The sequence below is a fragment of the Lissotriton vulgaris genome, chromosome 6 (genome assembly GCF_964263255.1).
Source record: "Lissotriton vulgaris chromosome 6, aLisVul1.2, whole genome shotgun sequence".
Taxonomy (NCBI): domain Eukaryota; kingdom Metazoa; phylum Chordata; class Amphibia; order Caudata; family Salamandridae; genus Lissotriton; species Lissotriton vulgaris.
This window is the reverse complement of record NC_141694.1, coordinates 536,792,524-536,818,600: the sequence shown is the minus strand read 5'-3', so window position 1 is coordinate 536,818,600 and position 26,077 is coordinate 536,792,524. Positions and strand designations below refer to the sequence as shown.

Here is a 26,077-nt window from a genome sequence, read left to right as displayed (position 1 = left end):
TGACCGCCAGCCCTATGCTCTCCAATGCTGAGACAGCGCTATTCCTATCCAGACTGTGTGCTCCTGTATCTGAACCACAGCCTCTTTACCACACTTCCACTCCTGTAACTTCTTATGTCCTTTATGAGATTGTTCAGCACAGACTCTGATAACTGGGACTATGATGCTGCTGATGACATTTCTCAGCCTTGCTAAGAGGATCAATCAATCAATCAGGAGTTTGTTAAAGCGCAACTACTCACCCGTAAGGGTCTCAAGGCGCTAGGGGTGGGGGGCTGCAGGTTCCATTCCATCAAGGAGGGGGTCTGTCGAAGAGCCAGGTTTTGAGGTTTCTTGCAAAGATGGGGAGCAATGTTGTCTGTCTGAGGTGGAGCGGAAGGGCGATCCATGCTTTGGCCGCGAGGAAGGAGCGGCCTCCCGATCCGGTCTTTCTGGTGCGAGGGACCTCGGCGTAGGAGAGCTGGGCTGATCGTAGGGTCCTTTGGGGTGCGTGGAATTTGAGCCGGCTGTTCAGGTATGCTGGTCCGGTGCCGTGGAGGGCCTTGTGTGCGTGGGTGAGCATCTTAAAGGTGATTCTCGCCTCGACGGGAAGCCAGTAGAGTGTGCGCAGGTGCTGGGAGATGTGGCAGTGTTTTGGCAGGTTGAGGACCAGTCTTGCGGCGGCGTTCTGGATGTTCTGTAGCTTGCGGATGAGGTTTTTTTTTTTATTCCGGCGTAGAGTGCGTTGCCGTAGTAGTCTGCTGGTGACCAGGGCGTGAGTGATGGTCTTTCGGTGTTCGAGGGGGATCCATTTGAAGGTCTTACGAAGGAGGCGGAGGGTGTGGAAGCAGGAAGATGAGACAGAGTTGATCTGGCGGTCCATTTTGAGCTCGGAGTCCAGGACGATTCCCAGGTTGCGTGCGTGGTCTGTGGGGGTTGGCGGGTTTCCGAGGGCGGTGGGCCACCAGGTGTCGCTCCAGGCGTCAGGGTTTGGGCCCATGATGAGTACTTCTGTTTTGTTGGTGTTTAGTTGAAGGCAGCTGTTTTTCATCCATTTGGCGACGGCTTCCATGCCTTCTCAAAAGTTGCGTCTGGCGGTGTTGGGCTCGTTGGATAGGGAGAGGATGAGCTGGGTGTCGTCTGCGTATGACACGATGTTGAGTCCGTAGGTTAGGACGATGGGGGCAAGTGGAGCCATGTAGACGTTGAAGAGCGTCGGGCTGAGGGAGGAGCCCTGGGGGACTCCGCAGGTGGTAGGTGTGGGGTCTGAGAGGAAAGTCCTCCAAGAGGCCAGTGGGTTCAATGCCATCCTAGACACTGGATTAGATTTCCACCTGGTCTGCATAGGAAGACAATGCCTCCTTTGCTTTGGCTATGCAAAGGGTGGTGAAGGTTCTTGATCATCCTCTTTCTACTCAGAAAGTTACAACAAATGTTCTGATGGGGATATTACAGCCTGGCAAATTAAGTGCTGAACCTCTACTCCCATTAATTGAGGCCCTTTCTGATACACTACTTGGGTACTTGGTCAACATTAGATTGGCCATGTTGTGTCTCCTTTTGATGAAGTAGACACAGATCTGAAAGAGACACGTTAGTGATCGATTCCTTACCTTAGAATATCCCCAGGCGTCAGACTGGATCCGGAAACTTTTGCGTAGCAGTACCCTTGCGAGTCGGTAGGCGTCGTCTGCGGCTCCGCATCCGTCGTCGGCGCCGTGATGACGTCGTCGGAGTACTTAGACGCCGCCTCCGGGTGCTGACGTCAGTTCTTCTTTTTTCCGCGCCAGCCAGCGCAGATCTGGAACAAGCAGTAACCCAGTCAATTTTTTACTAACTTTTTTGAGATCATTTTGATCCTTCTCGAAGTCTTGCGACTCCGATCGGTGCCGTAGGGATGCCTGGTTTCAAGCATTGTGACGATAGCGACCGCACCATGTCGGTCACGGATCCTCACCGCCTGTGCCTGACCTGTCTAGGCGTCGACCACGACGACGAGGCCTGCCCCGACTGTCGGGCCCTCTCGAGGAAAGCCAGGCGGGAGCGGTCCCGCAGGCGGCTCGAACTCCGGCAGTCGGCCCCGCGCCGAGTGAGATCCTAGTCCCGGTCCCACTGGAGGTCGAGGGACAGGTCGCGGGGACGGAGCCGTCACAGCTCCGGGAGTCAGCACCACTCCTCCGGGTCCAAGTCGTCAGGTAAGAAACACAAGAAGTCGAAGAGGCATCATCGCTCTTCTGACTCCCCCCGACGCTCGCGCGATGCGGCCAGGGGTTCGGGTGACACCGCCCACGCGGCTCCTTCGGAGTCGCGGGCGTCTCCTCCCGCCCCACACCCTCCGGTCCCCGGGCAGGACGCGACGCCGGAGGAGATTGAGCGCTTCCTCATGGCCATGAGGTCCCTTTCTCCTCCGACAGGCTCCGCGGCGCCTTCGGGCCAAGCGGTCCCGTCTAGGGGCCCTAGCGGGTCGGGGACTTCGGCCCCGACGCCGCCGGCGCCTTCGGGCCCGGCGCCGCAGGGCCCCACGATCCCGACACCGCCGGTGCCGTAGGGAACAGCGGCTCCAGCACCGCCGGCGCCTTCGGGCCCAGCGCCGCGGGACGCCGCTGGGCCTTCCTTGGGCTCTGGATCGTCACCGGTGGACCTTACGACCCCCCCCCGGCGTCGGTCCGTCAGGTGTCACCTCTGGCGCCGTCCTCGGGCGGCGCCGCCCCAATACCTCCTTTGCTCCGGTTCCGACGTCGGAGCGGCGCCGATGGGCGCCGCTCTCGACGCCGCTTGGAGATTTCCACTTCTATGAACCGGCCTCATTCAATTACAACCCTGAATCTCAGGAGATGGGTAATGAGGAGGATTGGGAGGGGTCTGAGGACCCTCTGGCCAAGGAGTGTCAGTCTCATGAGGACTGGGCAGGAGACCTTGGGGAGGCCAGTGGCCTGGACACCTCTCCAGACACTGGATTTGTCTCTCCTCCTACCGTGGCTTCGGAGGAGGGAGCTCCCTATGGTGTGGTGTTGACGAGGGCTGCCAAGGCTTTGGGCCTTGAGCTCTCTGTCGCGGCCGTGAGGACTAACTTCCTCACAGAGGTCCTTAAACCGCAGTCATGCTCGGCTGAGCCTCTGCTGCCCTTTAATGAGGCCTTGACCGACGTTCTTTTGGGCACTTGGTCCAGGCCCGCTACGGGTTCGCCCATATATAGGAACGTGGCCCGACGCCTCCGCGCGGCTCCGGGCGACCCATGTTTCCTGTCCTCCCACCCCACCCCCGAGAGTCTGGTCATCCAGGCCTCTAATTCCCTGACCGCATTCCCGACGGCCCCGCCGGACAGGGAATCCAAGAGGTATGAGAATTATGGTAAGAAGATATTCTCCTCCCTTAGTTTGGGACTGCGGTCTTCCAACACCGCATGCCTCTTGGGCCGCTACACCCACTCTCTGTGGGTGACGGTGGCGGAGGTGCTGCCAGAGTGCCCGTTGGAGGTACGGGCCAAATTCGGCCAAGCCCTTGTGGAGGGCTGAGATGCAGCCAAGTATTCGATCAGGTGTGGGCTGGATACCACCGACTCGCTAGGCAGAGCGATGGCTACGACAGTGGCGGTGAGACGCCACGCCTGGCTGAGATCCGCCAATTTTTCGGCAGATGTCCAGAACATTCTGATGGACATGCCGTTCGATGGCCGCCGCCTCTTTGGCGACAAAGCAGACCATACGCTTGAGCGCTTTAAGGACTCCAGGGCTACGGCCAAGTCCTTGGGCCTCTCGGCCCCGCGCCAGCAAACGGGTGCCTTTCGCTCCTTTCGTGGCCAAGGAAGGGGCGTCCCCACACGTGCCGCCAGCCACTCGCCGCAGACTGTCGTCCAGCGCGGCGGCGGCCGTGGAAACCGCCGCGGAGGCGGTCGGGGAAACAGGCGAGGTCAGTCCACACCTTCCCCCGCAGCATCCGCCTCTAAACCCTCCTAGTCCGTGCTTTTCGGCCCTTGTGACGCCAGTGGGAGGCAGGGTTCGCCATCACCACTTTCACTGGCGCGCTGTCACTTCGGACAGGTGGGTGCTGCAGATCGTCCGGAGGGGCTACTCCCTCCCCTTCGAGACGACTCCTCAAGCCATGCCACCGCAACACCACCGCGTATCGGGGGATCACTTGCGGCTCCTGCAGGAGGAAGTTTCGGCCCTCTTGGCCAAGGGGGCCATTGAGCGCGTTCCTGGGCCAGAAGTAGGACGTGGTTGCTACTCCCACTACTTTCTGGTACCCAAGAAGGGCAAAGGGGGCCTACTCCCTATCTTGGATCTGAGGAATGTGAGAAGTTGGCCTGATATGCAGTGCTCACTATTCTAGTTGTGAGAAGTTGGCCTGATATGTAGTGCTCACTATTCTAGTGATCACTGTGTATCATTCCAAATGACCCTTATTGATTGGTTGTAAGTCAACCTTTTAGACCAGCTATCCTAGTAGCATGGACAAGAGCAGTCTTTAGGCTAAACTCTAAAGGGCGTGTTAAGCCAGCTGGTATACCATCACATATACCCGTTGAACACCAAGTGAAAGGACACCACACAAGTTGTTATGAAAATAAAAGGATATTTATTATAACACAACAGCCCTGGACTCTTTATGAGGACAGGGCGCTAAGCACAATACAAAGCTCTTAAAGAAATTCTGAAAGTCGCACAATTTACACAAATGCCCGAGGGGCACGGAATACCATATACTACAAAAGTGGAATGCGAAATACTAGCAGGTAAGTAACTAGTCTCAAAGGCTTTAGGATCGCTAGGACTGGACTACTGAACCTTCAGATTACGAGCAGGAGGCCTAGGGAGATGGGGTGCAGAGTGTGCACTCTCACGCGGGATGCCGGACAAAGACTATGGATGCTAGATTTCGTAAAGTTAGTGTTATCGGACGAATCCGACTAGGTAGAGCTGAAACGAAAAAGGATCTGGACACTTAGATAGTTAAGCTATGCTGGAGCACCGAAATGCTCAGGTTACCTAGCCCAGGGGCTGCGGCTGCATAGGGCTGAAAAGACGTCGGGAATCCTCGTTGCAGTCAATGGAGCCTGAAAGAAGAAGTTGCTGGCAGGCGACCAGTAATGAAGTTCGATGTGATCCAAGCCTGGATCGGTGATGAAGGATACCTGTAAGCAGAGGGGACCAAGTTCTGAATCACTAGCCAGTGATTAGGTGGGCACCAGGATGGCACCGGACGAAGTCACCTCGACCAGGTGAGTGGGCGACGCTGGGCTCTGCAGTCTCTCGGACCAGGAGGTGTTGTCGGCGACCAGGATGGAGGTGCGAGCTGTCCCACGAAGGTATCTGCTGTCGACGTCGCTGGACCCAGGATTGGGGCAACAACTCTTGGCAAATGCAAGCCCACGCGGTGGACTCAAAATGGCGTCTGCAGCGGACCAGGAGGGTCCGGGGTGCTCCTCTGTTGGAGGGGAGCAAGGGCCAGCCTGGAGCAACCAGACCAGCGATGAAAGTGTTGTCTTTTGTCGTCAAGAGGGCTACAAGCCAGCAGGCAAGTGGCCGGACAACGCGGTGAGCAGCAAAGAGCAGAAGGGCCCCACGCAGATCTCGTGGATGCTGGGGGGCTGGACTTCGGTGCTGGAGCTGCTCAGGGTTAGGGCTTCTCAAACCCCAAAGCACTCACTTGAGGATCCCTCGACGGTCGTGCTGGATAAGCGTCGTGCAGTTCTGAGGATGGCCGGTCCCTCGAGGTCTCGTCACACCCAGGGATCTCAGCTGGGCTGATGATGTAGGTAGAGCTCAGAGGTGCCAGGGAAGCCGGGTCTCGTTGTGCTGGTCGGTCTGGTTCCGGAGGAAGGACGTGCAGCAAACCCCAGTGTTTTTAGTTGGTGCCCGCAGATGCAGGGTGACTACTCCTTAGTCACAAGGGAGAAATCTTAGGAAGAAGTCTTGAGTTCCTTTCGTAGAAAGTAGTTTCAGGATTCAAAGGTGATCTAATTTGGAAGGGTCCCCACTCCCACCTTTATACTAAAGAAAGGGGCTGGTACAGGACTAGGTCCTGCCCATGGGTGGGACCGGGAAGGAGGGTGGTTACACCCCTCTCCCATGCCGGACTTTCCCCAGCTCAGGGGCTGGTGTGCCCCTGGAACTGGTTCAAACTGGCAGATGCACAGTGAGCACCGGGGTGCACCTTTTCAGTGACCTTCCTATTCAGCCCTGCCTACCTAGGATACACAAAACCCTGTCTGGGATGGTGCTAGCACCGCCCCTGACAGGAAACCCTTTGTCCAAGCTGTCCTCGCTGGAATGACTCCCAGCAGCAGGAGGTCAGACTTGTGTCTGTGGTGGCAGCATCCATTTTGTGATGCTGAGGCTCGAGTTAACTTTAACCGGGGTTCACAGTTACGTACATGTCGTGTCCCTCTAGAAGGGTGGAATGCTAACCCCGTCACCAGAATTGGCGAGGGGTTAGTATTCCAATTCGTATGACACCTTACTCGACATGTTTTGATAAAGCGATACCAGAGTTGGCAAATAACCGCAAGGATTATAATGCACTTAAGAGTATATGGTACGCGTTATCATGGAACAGCTATTAGGACTTGGTTCCGCAAGCTGCAAACGGCTCAGCTCATGCTAGAGCACCATCTCACATAATTCCAAGCACTCTGCCTTCAGGATTGATAAAGCCTGCCATAGGAGTGACTGATAGGAAAACATGTGTCCATTTTAGGGTTAGATATAGGGATACTATAGCTAAAGCAAAGGGTGATTACACCACCTTGCCCCAGCTGTCGTGCAGCCAGTTGTGTCAGATTTGGATGGCCAGCCAGGGGTGGCATAATACATGCTGCAGCCCCTGGTATGCCCTGGGTACGCAGGCCCTGGGTACCTAAGGTACACTGTACAGGGGCTGATAAGGTGACTCCGTATCCAATTAGATATGTACCTAAGGTACATGGAATCCATTTTACAGAGAGAGCAGTAGGCCTGGGGCCCTGAATAGCAGGGTCCCAGGTCAACTAAGTCGAAAAACCAGCAAAACACCAGGCAAAAAGTTGGGGGTAACCATAGTCAGATATCCACCTTCCTACAAGGAACGTCAACGGCTTCCTCTGGAAGAAGTTCAAAATGCTGACTCTGGCTCAGGTCTTAGCTGCCCTAGACCCAGGAGACTGGATGGTAGCGTTGGACTTGCAGGACGCGTATTTCCACATCCCCGTCCTGCCGGCCCACCGGCGTTACCTGCGGTTCACGGTAGGCCACGAGCACTTTCAGTTTACCGTGCTCCCCTTCGGCCTTACCAGCGCCCCACGGGTGTTCACGAAGGTGATGGCGGTGGTCGCAGCTCATCTGCGCAGGTTGGGGGTCTCAGTCTTCCCCTACCTCGACGACTGGTTGTTGAAGGCGGGCTCGCCCCAGTCAGTAGTCAGCCACCTCCAGACGACTGCAGACCTCTTGCACCAGCTGGGGTTCTCCATACAAGTGCTGAAGTCACACCTGTGCCCCTCTCAGGAGCTCCTTTTCATCGGAGCGGTTCTCGACTCTGCGCAGTTTCGGGTTTACCCGCCCAAACAGCGAGTTCGGGATATACAGGCCCTGATTCCAATCTTCCGGCCTTTATCCCGGGTTTCGGTCAGGTTGACGCTGCGGCTTCTGCGGCTGATGGCCTCCTGCATCCTTCTGGTGCATCACGCACGGTGGCGGATGCGGGCTCTGTAGTGGGACCTGAAGTTTCAGTGGGCCCAGCATCAGGGCAACCTGTCCGACCATGTCCTGATCTCGGAGGGCACTGCAAGACAGCTGCAGTGGTGGCTCACGGACCGCGATTGGGTCAACGGCAGATCCCTCTCCCTTTCCCAACCGGAGCACGTAGTTGTGATGGACGCGTCCCTCCAGGGCTGGGGAGGCCACATGGGAGAGGCGGAGATCAGAGGCCTCTGGTCTCCGGCGGAGTCCCAGCTCCATATCAACCTTTTGGAGCTGCGGGCGATTCGTCTAGCACTGAAGGCATTCCTCCCGTTTGTCCGAGGGAGTGTAGTGCAGGTGTTCACGGACAACACCACCGCCATGTGGTACTGCAACAAACAGGGCGGGGTGGGTTCGTGGACCCTCTGACAGGAGGCTCTGCGCCTCTGGCAATGGCTGGAACATCAGAGCGTGACTCTGATGGTTCAACACCTGGCAGGTTCTCTGAACGTCAGTGCGGTGAACTCAGTCGCCGGTGCATGATGGATCAAGAATGGCGTCTGAACTCGGATGTGGAGCAAGGTCTCTTTCTGCAGTGGGGAGAGCCTTGGTTAGATCTATTCGCCACCGAAGAGAACGCGCAATGTCATCAGTTCTGCGCGTTGGAATTTCCAAGGCGGCACTCGCTCGGAGACGCTTTTCGTCGCGAGTGGAGTTGCGGTCTGTTGTATGCCTTTCTGCCTATACCACTTCTGCCCAGAGTGCTGAAGAAGATCAAGTGCGACCGGGCACAAGTCATCCTTTTGGCTCCGGACTGGGCACGAAGGTACTGGTATCCCGAGCTACTCAGCATGACAGTCGATCCCCTGGTTCGTCTGCCTCTTCAGGAGGACCTTCTGTCGCAGCAGCAGGGGACGGTCCTCCACCGAACCTGTCCAGTCTCCACCTCCATGCTTGGAGATTGAGCGGCGACAGTTGAGGCCATTTGGCTTGCCTCCTGAAGTCTGTAACGTCATTCTGGCAGCCAGGCGTCCCTCCACAAAGTCGGTATACGCCTGCAGGTGGAATAGATTTGTGGCATGGTGCACAGCAAAGGCTGTGGATCCCCTTAATTCCCCCCTTTCTGAGGTTCTCCTCTTTCTTCTCTCTCTTGCCCAGCAAGGTTCTGCTCTGGGCACTGTCAGGGGCTATCTCTCAGCTCTTTCAGCCTTTCTGAGGCTGCCTGATCAACCTTCTTTGTTCAAGTCCCCTATCGTTAACCGATTCCTGAAGGGCATCACTCATACGTTCCCTCCTGTTCCCTTCGTGATGCCTCAGTGGGACTTGAACCTGGTTCTTACGTTTCTGATGTGCGCTCCCTTTGAGCCACTTCACAACTGTCCTCTTTGCCTTCTTTCTTTGAAGACTGCCTTCCTGGTAGCCATCACCTCTGCCATGAGAGTGAGTGAGCTCCATGCTCTGTCTTGTAAGCCTCCTTTCCTTTCAGTCCATCCGGACAAGGTTGCGTTACGAACGAGGCCCTCCTTCCTACCCAAGGTAGTCACGGCCTTCCACATTGGGCAATCCATCACCTTGCCCACCTTCTTTCCGCCTCTGCACCCCTTGAGAGAGGAGGAGAGGCTTCACCGTCTGGACCCAAAACATGCGCTCTCATTTTATTTGCATCGCACACAACAGTTCCGGGTGGATGATCAACTCTTTGTTGGATACGCAGTCGCTAAGAAAGGGAAAGCGGTGCACAAGCGGACCATCTCCCGGTGGATCTTCTTGTGCATCCAGGCGTGTTACTCCTTGGCTAAGAAGGAACCCCCTGTTGGGCTGAGGGCTCATTCTACTCGAGCCACAGCCACTACAACTGCCTTGGGCCGAGGTGTGCCCTTGCAGGACATTTGCCAGAAGACTACGTGGGCCACGCTGCACACGTTTGCACAGCAATATTGCCTGGACAGTCAAGTCCGGAGGGATGGCTACTTTGGCCGTTCCGTCCTCCAGGACTTTCTGGTGTGATTATTGACTCGCAGACCCACCACCACGGGGTTGGTATTGCTGGGGTATCTATTCTAAGGTAAGGAATCTATCACTAACGTGTCTTTCAGATGCACAAGTTACTACTTGTGTAACGATATATCTGTAAGAGACATTAGTTAGTGATAGATTCTTTCCCGACCCACCCATCCTCCCCGTTCTGCGAACCGATATCTAGGGTTAAGGTCATCCCCTTTCAGGGCCCTAGTTTCATGGCACCAGTGTTGGTTTTTGGCATGGCTCTGCGCTTCTGGCGCGGAAAAGCTGTGTCTAAGAACTGACGTCAGCACGCGGAGGCGGCGTCTAAGTACTCCGACGACGTCATCACGACGCCGACGACTGACGCGGAGCCGCAGACGACGCCTACCGACGCGCAAGGGTACTGCTACGCAAAAGTTTCCGGATGCAGTCTGACGCCTGGGGATATTCTAAGGTAAGGAATCTATCACTAACTTATGTCTCTTACAGATATATCGTTACACAAGTAGTAACTTGTGCATTAGTGCACATGCCTTATCTTATAAGGTGGGAGAGGTATTAGAGAGTCATGTCCCTTGGATCCTATGTTGGATACCCTGTTAGGTTATGTGAATTTTAGAAGCAGGGCTTATCGCCTGGCTGTAAGGTTTGAGGGTTCAATCCTGGTGTATGGTTTTGTAGGTGGGTGGGATGGATGCGGCAATGTCTGATTTGGAGGCTGGTTTCAGCCATGATTTGATAAGGAGAGGAAGGTCGGTGTGTTTGTGTTGAGGAGGACTCGGTAGGGTGTTTCCCGAGGATTTGGACATTGAGGAGCATGGCGGACAGTTGGTGCGGGGAGGTGGTGGGGGTAGCGGTGTGCGGCGGGTATTTGGAGTTGGTGGTCTTGGTGTCTGAGGTGACACGGGTGAAATCGCAATGGGTGCAGAAGAAATTTCCTACAGTGGTGCTACGGGATGCTTGGCAGAAGGTGTAGTGGTGGCATTCGTTGGCTTCTGTGGTTGTAGTGTTGTGTTGGGTGGTCATGGGCCAATGTTTCTGTCTCTGGGCTCGGCGCGGCCCAGGTGTGGACTGGTGCAGACTGTCTTGCCTTATTTGCACCAGCTGCGTGCTCTCTGCTCACATCCATTGCAGCCTGCATGAGGTAGAACCTGGGGTGGATGGGGCTTCTTTTGGCAAGGATGAAAAATGAGTGGGAAAACCCAGGCAGTAACAAGGTCACTTGGTCAAAAGGCGGCAACTGGATCAAGCTGGAATAAGCAGGAACTGGAGGCCACTGGAAAGCTAGGTGCCCAGTTGCCTAATTAGGATTTATCCAGGAATGATGTTAATGTGAATTCCTCCAGTTGCCAAACTCGTGCAATAATTCTGCACACAAACATGTGTTGTAAACACACACACACACATTCCCCCCCCTCCCCCCCCGCTTCTCCGTCCTGCCTCTGGACATGATGATACACCTGCTTTATAGGCTCTACCCTTGTCCGGAGGTCAGTTCCTTATTTCCCCTCCCACCCACACTGATATGGAGCTCTGCTCCTTCAGTTTTTCAGCTTCTTTCCAAAGTTTTTTTTCTCCAAAAATCCTGCGAAGTCTCTTATAATCTGCACTCTAAAGGCCTGAGTCATACTTGGACATTCCACTTGGATTTGATCATGTTTGTTGAGTTTGTGTGCCAATTTTCCCCCTACCATCTGGACTCGGCAACTGATGATAGCCTTAACAGAGGCCATTATGGCGCTGGATTCCTCTGGTTTGCATCCAGGTTCCATGGATCTGCTAGGACATCCAGTGTTGGCTTCAGCATACAGGCTCTCCCCTGAGAACGAAGGACCCTGGTTGAAGTCAGCCCTTTTCACCTTCGTGCCAGACCATGCCTCCACTCTTTTGCAGCACTCTCTATTGGTTGTTTCCTTGTTGATTTCGCTTTAGAGGCATCAGTTCTGGATCCCACTTTGTCTCTGATTTTGCATTCAGAACTGGTTTCATCTAGAGCGAGTCCCATGTCTTGCTGAACAATCACGAATCCCAATCTCTCTTTGGCTTTAATTCTGTTGCTGTTCAATGTCTTGAGCCTGTTTCCAGAAACAAAGACTAAGATGAGGATTCAAACAACTTGCTCTAACCTCATTAGATTGATGCTGGCTGGTGTCTTGTAATTACAAAATCGTTCACCTGTACAGGACAGTCTGGACATAGTGAAATTTATTCTGAGGTCCAGATACCACATATTTTTCTGTGTGTGTCCAAGGGGTTTCACACAGACTTGCACTTTGATGTGGTATAATTGTTTTGGCAAGAAGGCATGTTCTGCACAAAATGCATTAATGACAGCAAACCTATGTCTCATTCTTGGGGGCTACTTTCACTCATCTGCCACTTCTGTCAGCAGTTTGGCAGATATTCCAGAAATGTTGCTGATTATCGGAAGCAGCCCCTGCTGCCCATTTAGCAGACAGTTTAACTTTTTGTGGCTGCACAAGAAGGATTGGTGGCAGTGAAAGAGTTCAGCAACATCAGACCTATTCCTTGTCTGCTACTGTGACTAAGCCTCTATAGTTTAGCATCTGACATGTGTGGGGCCTGTAAGTACTAGTATGGAACCAAGTCCAGTTCTACCACTCTGGCACCCTACCAATTCGGACTAGTGGGTCAATCAAATTATTACACAAGGTTATGCCGTTATCTTTTTGTGCATCCACCCTCACAAATCTTGGCCGTTTTTGCTCAAATTTTATGCCTCTGTTCTTTCCCCAGAAGTGATAGTTTTGGCTGCTTTTCCTGGTACTTTCTGGTGCCCAAGAAGAACTGGCACTGGAGATCAATTTTGAATCTCAGTCTTAAACCTGTTCCTCAAGAAGGAGTAGTTCAAAATGATAGATGCTCACTTACTGCTGGCTTGGACTCACTGTCCTGGTTCGTGCCCCTGGAACTGCAAGAGGCGTACTCCATGTGCCAAACCTGCAAGCCAACAGGAAGTTCCTCTTTTTTTTAAGTGTTGTCTGGCCACTTCAAATGTATCATCCAATCATTTGGCCTGACACTAGTGTCTCAGGCCTTATGAATGTCATTTTTTTTTTTTAAACCTTTATTGCAGCATTCGTAAAATACAAGCATGGGCCTACAACCGCTTGGGCTGGCCGCTAAACAGAATTAGGATCCATTATATCACGGTACAACACAGCTCATCAGCCGACAACCCCGAGGTTCTGCAGCAATTCAGGATAGAACTTGTATTAGAATGCTTGAGTAAATGACAGGATGAGATAAAGGTTTTATTTTATATTATCTAAATGAACGGATCAGGTGCCATACAATCAAACAAAAGGGATGCGAGGGACAGTCCAAGAGACAGGATATGCACCTAAGAACAGCTATAATTGGAACTCTGGCGCCAAAGCATATGAATCGGAGTAAACAACAATACAATACACGTTTTCGTAAGCGCCAGTTCTCAGGGCCTGCCCACCCGGAAATCTGGATGACGTAATAAGCATGAGCACAAACTCCAGAGCACCGTAAAAATCAGAATAATTCACGAGCTATACTGATCCTAAAGAAAGGAAAGGGAAAAAAAGGCCATAGAAAATAATAAAGGCAAAATAAAAAACTCCTCCAACCCCCCACCCTGCACCCCTGCAGATGGCTACAGCCTAACCCCACTAGCAGCGTGCCTGTCACCCCAAATAACTAAAACCCTAAAATTAGGAAAAAGAGTGGAGGAGGGCATATCTGTGTGTGCTCCCAGCCCCTTTAGACCACCCGCCAGAAACAGACACCCCCTATCGCAAAAAGACTGATGTAGAACCACCGTTATAAAAGAAATTAGGGGGCAACGTGCTACACCGCCCAGCCTCTTAAATCAAACTATTGCAGATCGAATATCCATAATAGCCACTTCAAACCGTCCCAATCTAATTGATCTTAACCTTGACCCTTCCGAACCAGCACACAAACCCCCCCCCCCAGCGAGACCCAAAAGCACACAGAGGAGTCGCAGAGGAGAAGGAAGTCATCGAGAGTCATGCCGTTACCACTCGTAGATAGTAAGTCAACGAGAACTTCAGACACAGAAAGTCTCCTTCTCCTAGATGGACAGTCCCGATGTATCTTGCCCCGGGGTCGTAAAATCTCCTAGAAGGGAGAAGACGACCCCAAGATGAAAGAAGAGTCTACAGCACAAGTCTCCGGGAGGGAACGCCTTTCGATACCTCCAAAGTCAATAGTGATGGAAGGTTCGGTTGTACACTCACAGCCTCAGGAACACCATCTTCCAAGGCACCATCCGATGGTTTCAATACTCGCTTCCCCTCGGGGTCCTCGCACGGAATCAAAATGGCCACGGCTTGAATGGCTGCTGATTGCTGTTCCAACAGTGGGGCAGGGTCTGGTACCACAAGCAACATCTCAGATAGGCTTACATCCAATTTGTTTAATAAAACATCCACTTGTGAGTGAAACGTCCAAATTTCTACCAATATTGACCTCAGCGATGGCTCAGGCACTGTTCGATCCATAGTCTCACGCCCGATACCAATCACAATCACCTCCCCGGGTGAATCTGGCATCTCCGGGGGAGACAAACAGGATCACGAAAGGGCAAATGTGGAGGGTGACCCGTCGTTATCTGCAGCCGCGTTCACACGACTTAGCGCCGCAGGCCGGGGTCCCGACTCACCGAACCCCGGCGGGGACCAACACCGGGTCCGCGGGACTGGACCCCGCCCACAGTCAGCAGCAGCAAAGTCACTCCTCCATCAATGTTGAGCCAGGAAACAATCGCCGCCAAATTCGAGCGTAAAGTAAGCCTCAACTACGATTGACCGGACCCTGCCTGGGTCTCTCAGCCGATGTTGTTGCACTGCAGCCCGGCTTTGCAGGTACTCGAGGCCCCGGCTTCACCGCTGGAGTAGGCCACAATTTTCAACTCGATGTAACTTCGTCAAACCAGCTGATAAAAGTTTCCGGATTTCACCATCGGAGTGAGGAACAGTTCATTCACACAAAGGCTGGGCGTAAAATCAGGTTAATATACAGGATCTTGTGGCGGGATACGGAGGTCGGCGGAGCCGGGAGCCTAAGCAGCCATCTTGTTTGCCAGCGTGGCTCCTCCTCATGAATGTCATTTTGGTGTCCATCTACGCAATGTGGGAGTCCATATATCCCTTTAGTTCAACCACTTGCTCTCCACAACTAGCCTAGGAACATCTTCAGTCAACCACTTTTACTATAAGCTGTGGCAGTTTACATCAAGAAGTCCAAGTTCCATCTTTAACCTTGTCTGGGCCTTCCCTTTATTGGGGTATTAAGGAATTGGTTACCATGAAATGTTCCAGGACATTCAGGTTCTGATCCTGTTGCTGCTTGGTTTTCTAGCATCTTGTATCTTCTTTGACACATTTGGGTCCATCTATGGCACTTTCGACTGCAGTTAACCCAAAATTAAGGTATTCCTCACAGGCAGGCAGGATTTGGATCTCCGACGACGACGACGAGGTGGCCCAAGACCTTTATTGGTGGATTTTGGAATCCTATCTAAAGTGTGGCATGCTGGTCTTCCCTTTTGTGGAGGCATCAGTGGTGATGGAAGCATCCACTCTGTTATGAGGTCACTTCAGCGACTGGTAGATCAAAGGCCTCTTATATGCCCTTTGCAGCTCCATCACATCAGTTTTTGGAGTATCACACCATGGTGTGGCTTTTAAGGTGTCTCTTCCATCCATTGAGATAAGGTTGATTTAGCCTTTGTGCTCTTAAACGTTTCCTCCTCAGTGGTGGAGTCTAGCCTCTTTAATGCATTTCCGCAGCATCCTCTTATCCAGTGAGTCATGAAGAAAGTGTGGTCTGACAGAGCACAGCTGAGTCTAATTACCCTGTACTGTCAAGCAGGTCTGATAGTCTGAATTAGCCTCAGCATCTACCTTCCTCTGAGGCTTTCTCTTCTGGAGGATCTGCTGCCCCAGCAGCTGGGCACAGTTCTGCACCTGAACTGCCACATTCTACACCTCCATGTTTGGGGACATGAGCAGAGCCAGTTGGGAGGATTTGTTCTACCATCAGAGGCTATGTATGTCATGTTAGCTGCTCACTGTAGGAGAGTGGGGTCTGCAATCCTATGGTCACCCCCGATTTTTGCTTTTTGCTTCACTAGTTTACGACTTTCCCTGGCTGTGGGCCTGCTAATCAGACCCACAGTCTAGCTGTCTCTCTCTAAATTGACAACATGTACCTTAGGTGCATTTACCGATTGGTACTGGGCCCCCTTATCAGTCCCTGTACAGCATACCTTAGGCATCCAGGGCATAGGTGTACCCAGGGCCTACCAGGGGCTGAAGCATGTATTATGCCACCCCTGGCTGGCCATCCGAATCTGACACAACTGGCTGCACGACAGCTCGGGCAAGGTGGTGTAATCACCCTTTGCTTTAGATATAGTATCTCTATATCTAACCCTAAAATGGACACATATACTCCTATCAGTCACTCCTATGGCAGGCCTTGACAATCCTGAAGGCAGAGTGCTTGGAATTATGTGAGATGGTGCTCTGGCATGAGCTGAGCCCGTTTGCAGTTTGCGGAACCAAGTCCTAATAGCTGTTCCATGATAACGCGTACCATATACTCTTAAGTGCATTATAATCCTCGCGGTTATTTGCTAACTTTGGTATCGCATTATCAAAACATGTCGAGAAAGGTGTCATACGAATTGGAATACTAACCCCTCGCCAATTCTGGCGACGGGGTTAGCATTCCACCCTTCTAGAGGGACACAACATGTATGTAACTGTGAACCCCGTTTAAAGTTAACTCGAGCCTCAGCATCACAAAATGGATGCTGCCACCACAGACACAAGTCTGACCTCCAGCTGCTGGGAGTCCTTCCAGCGAGGGAGGCTAGGACAAAGGGTTTCCTGCCTTGGGAGGTGCTAGCACCACCCCAGACAGGATTTTGTGTATTAGGTAGGACAGGGCTCAAAGGAATGAGACATGCCTGGGGCACACAAGGTGCCCTGTGCATACACCGGTCAGAACCAGTTCCTGGGGCACTCCAGCCCCAGAGCTGGCGACAGACCGGACAAAGGAAAGGGGGTGTAACCACCCCCCTCCCTGGTCCCACCCAGAGGAGGGACCTAGTCGTAGTGCAGCCCCCTTTAGCTGAATAAAGGTAGGAGCTGGTCCCATTCCAAATCAGATTAATCGTGACTACTTCCACGAAGAAACTCTTGACCTTCGACCTCCTGATTTCAGAAGACTGAAGAATCTCCCCTATGGTCAGGGAGTGACCATCCTGCTTCGCAGGCACCATCAAGCTCCTGTGCGGTTTGCTGCAGAGTCCTTCCATCCCGGAATCCGACGACCCAGCTCGACCAGACCCGGACCTCCAGACCTCTCTGACCTCTACCCACATCCACAGCAGGGACCCGTGGGTGCGACGAGCAACGTGGAGACTGCCATCTTGGGAAAACCTGCACAGCGCTTCCAGCACGACCGCCGAGGGATCCTCGAGTGAGTGCATTGGGGTTTGAGAAGCCCTACACCGACGCAGCTCCTGCACCAAAGACCAGCCCCCCAGCATCCACGAGATCTGCGTGGGGCCCTTTTGCCTGGTTGCTGCTCTTCCTGTTGTCTGGTCACTCGCCGGCTGGCCTGTGACCTCTGAGACGACGACCCGAAGAATCCGACACTGCTAGTCTGGCCCCCCAGACTGGCCCTTGCTTCCCTGTGAACGAGAAGCACCCCGGACCCTCCTGGTCCGCGCCAGACGCCATCTTTGCTCCACCGCGTGGCTTGCATTTGCCAAGGCCTACTGTCCAGATCGACGATCCGACACCGCCAACAGCAGCAGACTACGTGGGACAGCTCGTGCCTCCAGCCTGGTCGTGAAGAACAGCTCCTGGTCCATACAGCTGCAGAGAGAAGCGACCCTTCCTTCACCTGACTGCGGCGACAGCATCTGGTTCCCTCCTGGTTCCAGCACCGTCACTGGCTAGTGACCGAGACTCTGTCCCCTTCCCTTTCAGGACTTCTTCTTCCTAGTTCCATCCTTGGAACCCCCGGACTCCTCCATCTGGCTGCCTGCCAGCAACTCCTTGTTTCAGGCATCACCGGGATCAACGCAGCAAACCCGACGCAACTTCAGCCCTATGCACCCGCAGCCTGTGGGTTAGGTTACTAAAGCTTCTAGGTGCTGAAGTCTGTGTACACTATCCTAGTGTTCAGGTCCACTGTTGTTTTCCCTCCATCCAGCCGGGTTAGTCCGGAATCCGTAACCTTCTAAACTGTACGATCCATAGACGTTGGTACGCATCCCGCGTGAGAGTTCCCACTCTGCACGTGAGTCCCGTGGGCCTCCTGCTCCTTACTTACCTAGTTTGAAGCGTAGTCCCAGCGATCCTCCAGCCTCTGGATCTCCTTACAGTACTTTCCTTCCTCGCATTCCATTGTTTTGAGTATATGGTTTGCCGTGCCCCTAGGGTGCACTTGTAAATATTGTGCGAACTCGTATTTCCTTTTAAGTATTGTCATGTGCTTGGCCCTCTGACCTCATAAAGAGTTCAGAGGTGTATGTTAGTGAATAAATATCTGTTTATTTTCATAACAACCTGTGTGATGTCCTTTCACTTGGTATTCAAGGGGTTATATGTGGTAAAACAGCTGGCTTCACATGCCATAAAGAGTTTAGCCTAAAGACTGCTTTTGGCCACGCTACTAGGATAGCTGTTCTATAAGGTTGACTTACAACCAATCACCATAAGGGTTGTTTGGACTGATATAAGGTGATCACTAGAACTAGTGAGCATCATATATCAGGCCAACTTCTCACACTCACCACCCTTTTACAAGCCTTTCTTCCACGTTCGTCACCTGGTGCTTGGAAAGCAGTTTGATGTTATGCAGGCTGTTATCTGATGTCTTTTAGTTTGTCTTCTCTTTAGCCCAGCATGGTTTTGCCGTGGCCACTATTAAGGGTTACTTGCTAGTCCTTTCAATCTACTTGAATTTGCTTGATCAGTCCTCAAAATGATGTTACGTTTACTTGCTGGTTAATCTTGCATTTTGCTCGCGGTCTGTCAGCTGCATGCCTCTAAAGAAGTGGAAAGGCTTCACTGGTTAATCCTAAGTGCCCTATTTATATAGTTTTCTGGCGCAAAGAAAAGAAAGATGGTTCAGAAACTAACAGTGCACTATGAATTGTCCTATAGATTAGATTGATTGCAGGCTATATTGAAGGCTATATTGATTGGTCCTCAGACTGTGTTTCAACAGTTTAATTTCAGACCTGTTTTTTTCTGAGTAAGCTTACAAATACCATTGTCCTGACCATTAAAAAAAAAAAGCCCCCTTTGAGATATGGGATGTTGAATATCCCCACCGCAAACTTTAAGGATGAAGTTAGATTTAAAACGTTACTTTCTGTATAAAGAGGACTCGTAGGGTGTATTTTAATATTGACTTGCAATATGATGTGTACTGGCAGTGATTGCTTTATATATCCACTGCTTTTGGCGTTGTAGCTGTATTTTGTGTCCTAAATTATTCTTAGCTGTTAGTGTGTGTTTGACTGTTTTGTGGAAGTTTACTCATTAATGTTAATTGTTCCTTTCTGTGGCAGAGCAGGAGCAAAAAAGATGTGCTTGAAGAATATTTACTTTGGTATATATTTTATCGGATTTCACTCTACAGATAGCTACTTTAGGACAACAGCACTGGGGTTTAGCTGGGATCCTGAATATGATTGGCTTATTTTAAATGTGTTTATTTTTTTTTTGTGTTACTCCGCTTGGGCAATAGATTACTCAAATTGTAGTTATGTTATGGTCTTAGGTCAGCTTGAGTTATAAATTGAAAGCTTAAACCTTGCCACCATGTTCAGAGTAGTTTATCCTTTTTTCTTGGTAGTGTGGAAAAGTTCAATTACTGCTCCGACTGCCTCCTGGCTATTGGAGTAATTGGAGCGAATGTGATGGGACGGAAAAGTGATGGATGTGCACCCCTGCTATGAGCGCCCCAACTCTACTGAGGTCTGGATCCCTAATACTGATTTTTGTTGTCATGGGCAAACGAAAACCATGCTTGCGCGTCATGACGTAGGCCTGCCTCACAGATTGCGGACTTGTTGGACTGGGAAGTGTCTCCAAAGCGCTACTTACAGTGGTGGAAGACTATTGCCTTCACCAGGAGTTGAGCAGTACAAGTGCCGGGATCAGTTGGAGTGAACAGGTCTATTTAACCTGTATCACGGAATTGAGGTCTACAGTATGTGCCTACGAGTGGACCAATACATTAAAGAAGTTGTGCTGTGCAGTGTATTATGCTATATGTATGTGCTGGATGCGTGTGTGTGTGCTCGCGCCCATGTTTGGTACAATATAGATGTAATACAGCACTGAGCAGTGCACGTAGGTTATGTGCATGTACTGGATGTAGGTGTGCGTATGAGTGGGATAATACATCAAGTGTGTAGTGCTGTGCAATGAGTGTCTGCGGTATACATGCACTGGGTGTTTGTGTGCTTTGTGAATGGTACAATGTACGGAGGACCCTAGCTTCCATTTTGGAAACCTAGGGCTGCCTGGTGAAACGTAAGGAGAGAAGATAGAGAAATTCCCCCATACAGAAGTGTGTATTGCTGCATTCCTGTAAGATGGGTCGGGCACTCTAGAAAGTTTAGATCCAGCCTTCATTTACACACTTCAATGGGTGCTGTTTGATTCGGAGAGAGAGGTCACATTGAAGGAGCCTGGGTGTATCTCAGGAAGGAGATTTGCTTGATAAAAGAATCATAATGAGTAGGGCTGAGGCCTGGGGCAACCTTTTGACATACAGATCACTGTGGCCGAAATCCAGGTTTGAACTCTAGTCACTACCTTGGCCTATGTTGTAGAGCTTTTAGATTTGGAGTCGCACCTGCTTTGCGAGACTTCTTTGAAGAACAGAGGGCAGATGAGTGGGCATCCCTAAAGAAAGCAGATCTCCCAATATAAATTTCAAAGACTCAGACTCTAAATCGCTTTTGGTGTGCGGAAATGGACTATAAGAAGGGGAGCTTACGACCCCCCAAAAAGTCCGCTGCCAAACAGCCAGATGGGCTGTGTGAGGAGGGCAAGCTCTGTAAGACTGCTTTGTGACCTTGACTTGGGGCCAAGGCCTGCTAATCTCTCCGTCTGGGTTAGGGGACCTCACAGAAGGAACCCAACACCACCTAGCCTGGAGCATCCTTGCTCGCTCGCCTGCCTGCTTGCCAAGAACAGTGAGCTCTGTAACTTAGAGCAGTGCGTTAGTGCAAAGCGAGATTCAGTGGGTAGCGCTATCAAGTGGACTTCTTTGCGAGTTGTGAGGAGGCGGCTGCTGCACTGACCGGGTCATTGCTTGTGTGCAGGATGAAAGTAGTGACCCTCGTATGCCAGAGGAGGACTCCAGTGAAGTGAACCTTGTTCATCATTGCGATCTGGCTGGAGCCCGTGTGCAAACAGGAACCGGTGACCTCGTATGTCAGGAGGGGCAGCTGTGAGAAGATTGCCATGCTGAAAGGAAGGTAGCTCTTTTGCAGTGTTGAGCTGTGATCCATTATGCCAGGACAGGCTGCTGCCTAGGACATTACTGTTTGGATCAGGATGAGCCCATGTGCAGTGAAGATATGGAGATCCTGTATGCCGGGAGGGTGGGGTGGCACTAGGACCAGCAAGACGTCTGACTTGGTCAAAATCCTATCCAGTGTGAGGCTGTTGTGGGGATCCCAGCTTGCCTACATTGGGATGAAGGATTTGCATTAGACCCATTGCACCCTCTTCCCCTGCCCCTTCTACGTGAAACAGACTAGAGACTTAACCTACAAGGAGGAGCAGTGGTGGCAAACTACATGTGAGGAACTCTAAGACTGCTATGTACAGCTCGGCTGGGACACGTGCAGCAAATTCACCTGAATCAGCTGCTGCCGCTCCAGCACCTGCGGTAGCGGTGCAATCAGGAACTCTGGTCCAGCAGGTGTGGATAGCATTGCAGCAATGGAACACTGTTAACTTTAACATAGTCATAGTCAACTTTTGAAACTCTTGACTTCTAGTGGGTCTTACCCTGGTTGCTGTCTATATTGAATGGGAATTAGCCACTATCACTTAAGAGCAAGGTGATGAGAATGACCTGGTGAACCACCTAAAGAAAAACCTTGACCTCAGAGGGATGACCTGGTGTACCACCTAAAGAAAAAAACCTTGACCTCAGAAGGCCTGTAATTGTTTGACTGGGCAATCATATATTTCTGCTGCTGCATGCATGTTAAGTTGGGAGCCCTTGTTAACATACCTCCCCTCCCTCCCTGTATCCACATCCCTCCACGGAAACTTTGGGACTGTTTGGACCATGTTATCCGGAGAGTCAAGTGCTGAAATGGGCACTTGGCCCAGTTGCTCAGGATTCATACTAGGTCTAGCCCCGGGGCAACCGGAGTAAAAGACCTCCGCACCCACGGTTGATCCAAGTAGCTGCTGCTTTCCCTGTGGCCTTCCAAACAGGATTCCGACAGTTGTACACCCTTTTGTTTTAGGGAAATGAACCCAGTTGATTGCCCATGCACACAATGGTTGGCCGCTAATGAGATTTTCTTAAACCGTTTTAATTTATTATTATACTCCGTTTACCCAATCTGATTGTGAATTTTTCAAAATTAGCAACTCTTCTGACCTTAGTGTTGGAAAACTGCATTTACCCAGAAGGAAAAATGAAATCTTTTGTGCTGAAATGTAATACTATGGTTTTCTCATTAGTAAACAGGAATACTGGAGAACTGCAAAGGGAGAAGATGAAATACATATGTACAGATTTGAGGAGAAAAAGAAACATACTGCAAATCATGTTCTAAAGGAAAATAAAGGGAGTTTTTCCATTAAGGTATGAAAAGACTAAAAGTTACCATATTTTGTTTTTTACTTAGTCACTCTTAGTTTTCACATTACCAATAATACAAAAAGAGAAGACATATCAACTACCTTCATGCAGACCATGGCCATGTTTTACAGGTCACATAAACAAAGCTATGATAATAACATGGATCCAAATGTAAAATCATTGATAACGTATGTTTAATGTATGCCTTTTTGCAAATATGTAAGTTGTTACTCCACCCCACCAAACAAATTCCCCTTGGATTTCATCTAGTATTACTTAAAGCTAAACAGTCAGATTCTTTTAAAATCATTGTTGTAATTGTGTTTCATGTAAGTAGTCATACTAGGGTGGCATGAGACCTACATCAGATCCTAGTTTATGCAGGAGGTACAGCATGTACCAAATCCAGTTATCCTCCTTTAAAGTCAATAACAAATAGATCAGAAGCTCTTAATGCAGGTGGGTGTGTTAATGAGGAAATGCCTTCTGATTAGTAAGTCACTAAGAGACTCCATAACATGTCAAAATATATAGGAAGTTTGCCTTTGTTTTGTTTAAGTTTTCCATTGCCATTATCTTCCACACTTGAGCATGCACTGTGTGATAAGTGGTTGTTTTTTTTCCAGTGATTGTTACTTTTGCTGTTCTCTAGCCATTCCACTTGAGTTTTTTATCTACTTTTGACTGGTATTCCAGGTATTTAGAGTGGATTCCCAGTAGGGGAGTGGCCATTTCATTTGAGTTTGGATATCCTAATAATGTTTACATTACCACCAGTATTTCTAACCCGAAGCGTTTAATGTGTGGACAGTCATGCCAAATGTTCTATTACCTTGCAAAAGCATTCTGTCCAGAGATGGTTTCGTTTTGTTGGGTACAAATGCCAATCACAAATTACTTCATATTGTTCTTCTGTGCCCAACACACTGTGTGTCCTGTAATGTGCTAACCCACTGGGTCTAAAATAATTCTCATCCTTTTGCCTGTTTATTTCTCTCAAGATTACCTGTGTGAAGAGTGCCTCAATCAAAAAATGAAATAATGTTGAAAACACCCTTGGTGCTGGATCTGTTTAAAATGTTTCAATGCATCTTGGTTCTCTAGTGGCCAAATTTTTAAATTAAATTCCTTTCTACATTGTTAAAATGTTTTACTTGTTCCACAAGAGAGCAAATCTGCTATTCAAAGGCAGGCCTCTATGCATAATGCATCAAAGGGACCAGGCGCCATTGCTGAAGTAAAACCTGGATTAAAATTAATGGGCCTGCATTTATGTGGTCCCACACTTTCAGTGTAGTACTAGTAGGGGTATCTAGATAAGCATTCAGGGCTATTGTGTATGACTTTCCATGAAAGATCTTGTAGGGTAAGGCTTACTAAAGCCATGTATATATGAGACGATAATTGGGCCACCCAGTGTAATTAAGCCCTGCAGGGCAAGACCCCCTTCTTATCCGGCATACATATGGTCTTGTAAGTCAGTGTTTGCCATATCTTTGAATACAAACCTCTGGATCATTTCTTTGAGGTCCCTGAAAAACCCATCTGTAATGTTAATTGTTAGAGCTAGTAGCTCTAGCGCTCCTGGCAGGATTTTCATACTAACTGTATTAACTTTACCCGGCCAAGAAATAGATATAGGTGTCTGTCTTGGGAAGTCCTCTCTTAAGGATGCCAATAAGGGCATAAAGTTGAATTATAGTACATGTCGGTCAGGTATGGGTACATTTACTTTCAAATACTTCATATTTCAAGATGCCCAGCAGAATTGAGCCTGCTTTTTGATATGGTGTACTATTTCTTGCACAGGGTTAAATTTAAAATTTAAGACTTGACATTTTTTGCGTTCTGCTAGTAGTGTTTGGAGCATTGGGATAAAGTCAGTCAGCAGATAGCTTTATTTTATGTATGTCAGGGCCATATTTTATTCCCATAACCTCTCTCCTTAATAGTTCATGGTTCAATTTTAAGGGCGAGTAATAGGGGTTAGATGGGGCACCCCAGAGGAGTCCCCTTAACCACTTAAGGAAAATGCACACAAAGTTCATCCATTCATGGAGATTCTTGATATAGGTTATTTGTAACCTTCCATATACATTGGCTTAAAATTCGAGCTAAAGCCGAATCTCTATATCACTCTGACAAAAAAGCTAAAATCTTCCTGATTGAGGGCCTTTTTTGCATTGAGGTTTGCAAGTATTGCACAGGTTTTTTAACAGCTTTTTTTGTTCATGTGGATTACATTTTTTGAATTGAATTGTTACAAAATTCTGATTGGTTGAGGAAATGAGGCCTGGAACAGTCTTATCGCCAAAGTTTTTGTATTACCCTTCTCAGTATTTGTCTGATTAATTGCTATGTAGGTCTTAATTTCAGGTTGTTTTCTCGTTTTATTATCATTGACATACTGGCCTCTGTCATCATAGGCGTCACTCCAATTGCTCAATAGTATATTGAAGACTTTTACAAGGTGGTACAAATAATCTTCATATGGTTTTATAAAACCCATCAGTAAAAATGTCTGGGCCTGAACTTTGTGAAGTTTAAGAGAATCAATAGAGCCCAGTACCCTATGGAGATAGGGGCTTCCAGGTTCTTACATTGGTCTGATAGCTTTGAGACTGAAGAAGTCCTTAATTATTATCCACGAGTCTGGGGTACATAGAGAAGTTAAAAAAAAAAAAATTGTGATAGATACTTTTAACCTTAGATTCCTCACCTTTATGAAAAATCCTAACCTTTGTCGCAAAACTCATGCACCTGCTTACAACAGCTGGCCAGCAGGGTAAATCAACAGAGGAATGTCTAAGGCGATACTAAAGCAAAATTCTGATGGATACTATAACATTTCCTAGCTGTTGTGAAGGAAATTTTCAATTCTATTAAGGACATGGAGGCGTGGATTATGCCATTCTCACTTCACTTTATTTTAGAATAGCAGCCATATAAACAACACCTTGACCTACATTTCCCAAGAAACATGGAAAAAAAATCAGAGAGAAATAAAAGGACAACAACATTAGACCAATTGTAGTGTCCCATTCCAACAATATAGTCTTTCGTACTAGTGATTCTCCCTCTTTCTTCGTGTGATGAATAGCATATCTTCCTGGACTCTTTTTTTTTTTTAAATGTTTTTATTGCAAAGTCATATAGAAATTTTCAATCACATTACATAATTGCGCCTACAACCCTGAGGCCGGCTTGCAGTATGTTGTACTGATGATCCAGGTGCAGATATTTTAGCCTTTTCCGATTGTTGAGGCATTATCGATTACTCAGGATACTTATTCATATGGAACGGATGAAATCTACATCGAAATACAATTAGCATTTTGTGTTTTTTATATAACTAATAAACTTCACACATAAGTCAGTACGACAACAATTTACACATGGTGTACTATCTGGCATCGACGCTTCCCTGCGAGAGATCAGTTGCGCAATTCTCCCAAAGTTACATCCCGCCCGCACACCCCCCCCCCCCTATACACTAAACCCCGCTGCATTGTAGCCAGCCCCGTTCCCCTCACGTGTGCTGCCTTCCGTTGGTC

General features: G+C 49.7%; 1 protein-coding gene across 2 annotated transcripts in view; it reads left to right on the top strand.

The window, feature by feature from the left end:
* Window positions 1-26,077, top strand: part of PHIP (PHIP subunit of CUL4-Ring ligase complex) — a 2,330,659-nt gene that overhangs the window by 811,971 nt on the left and 1,492,611 nt on the right. For both annotated transcript variants that reach the window (XM_086926531.1, XM_086926532.1), the window contains exon 20: window positions 22,403-22,526. In XM_086926531.1, the coding sequence (XP_086782657.1) occupies window positions 22,403-22,526 (124 nt within the window). The remainder of the gene's footprint in view (window positions 1-22,402; window positions 22,527-26,077) is intronic.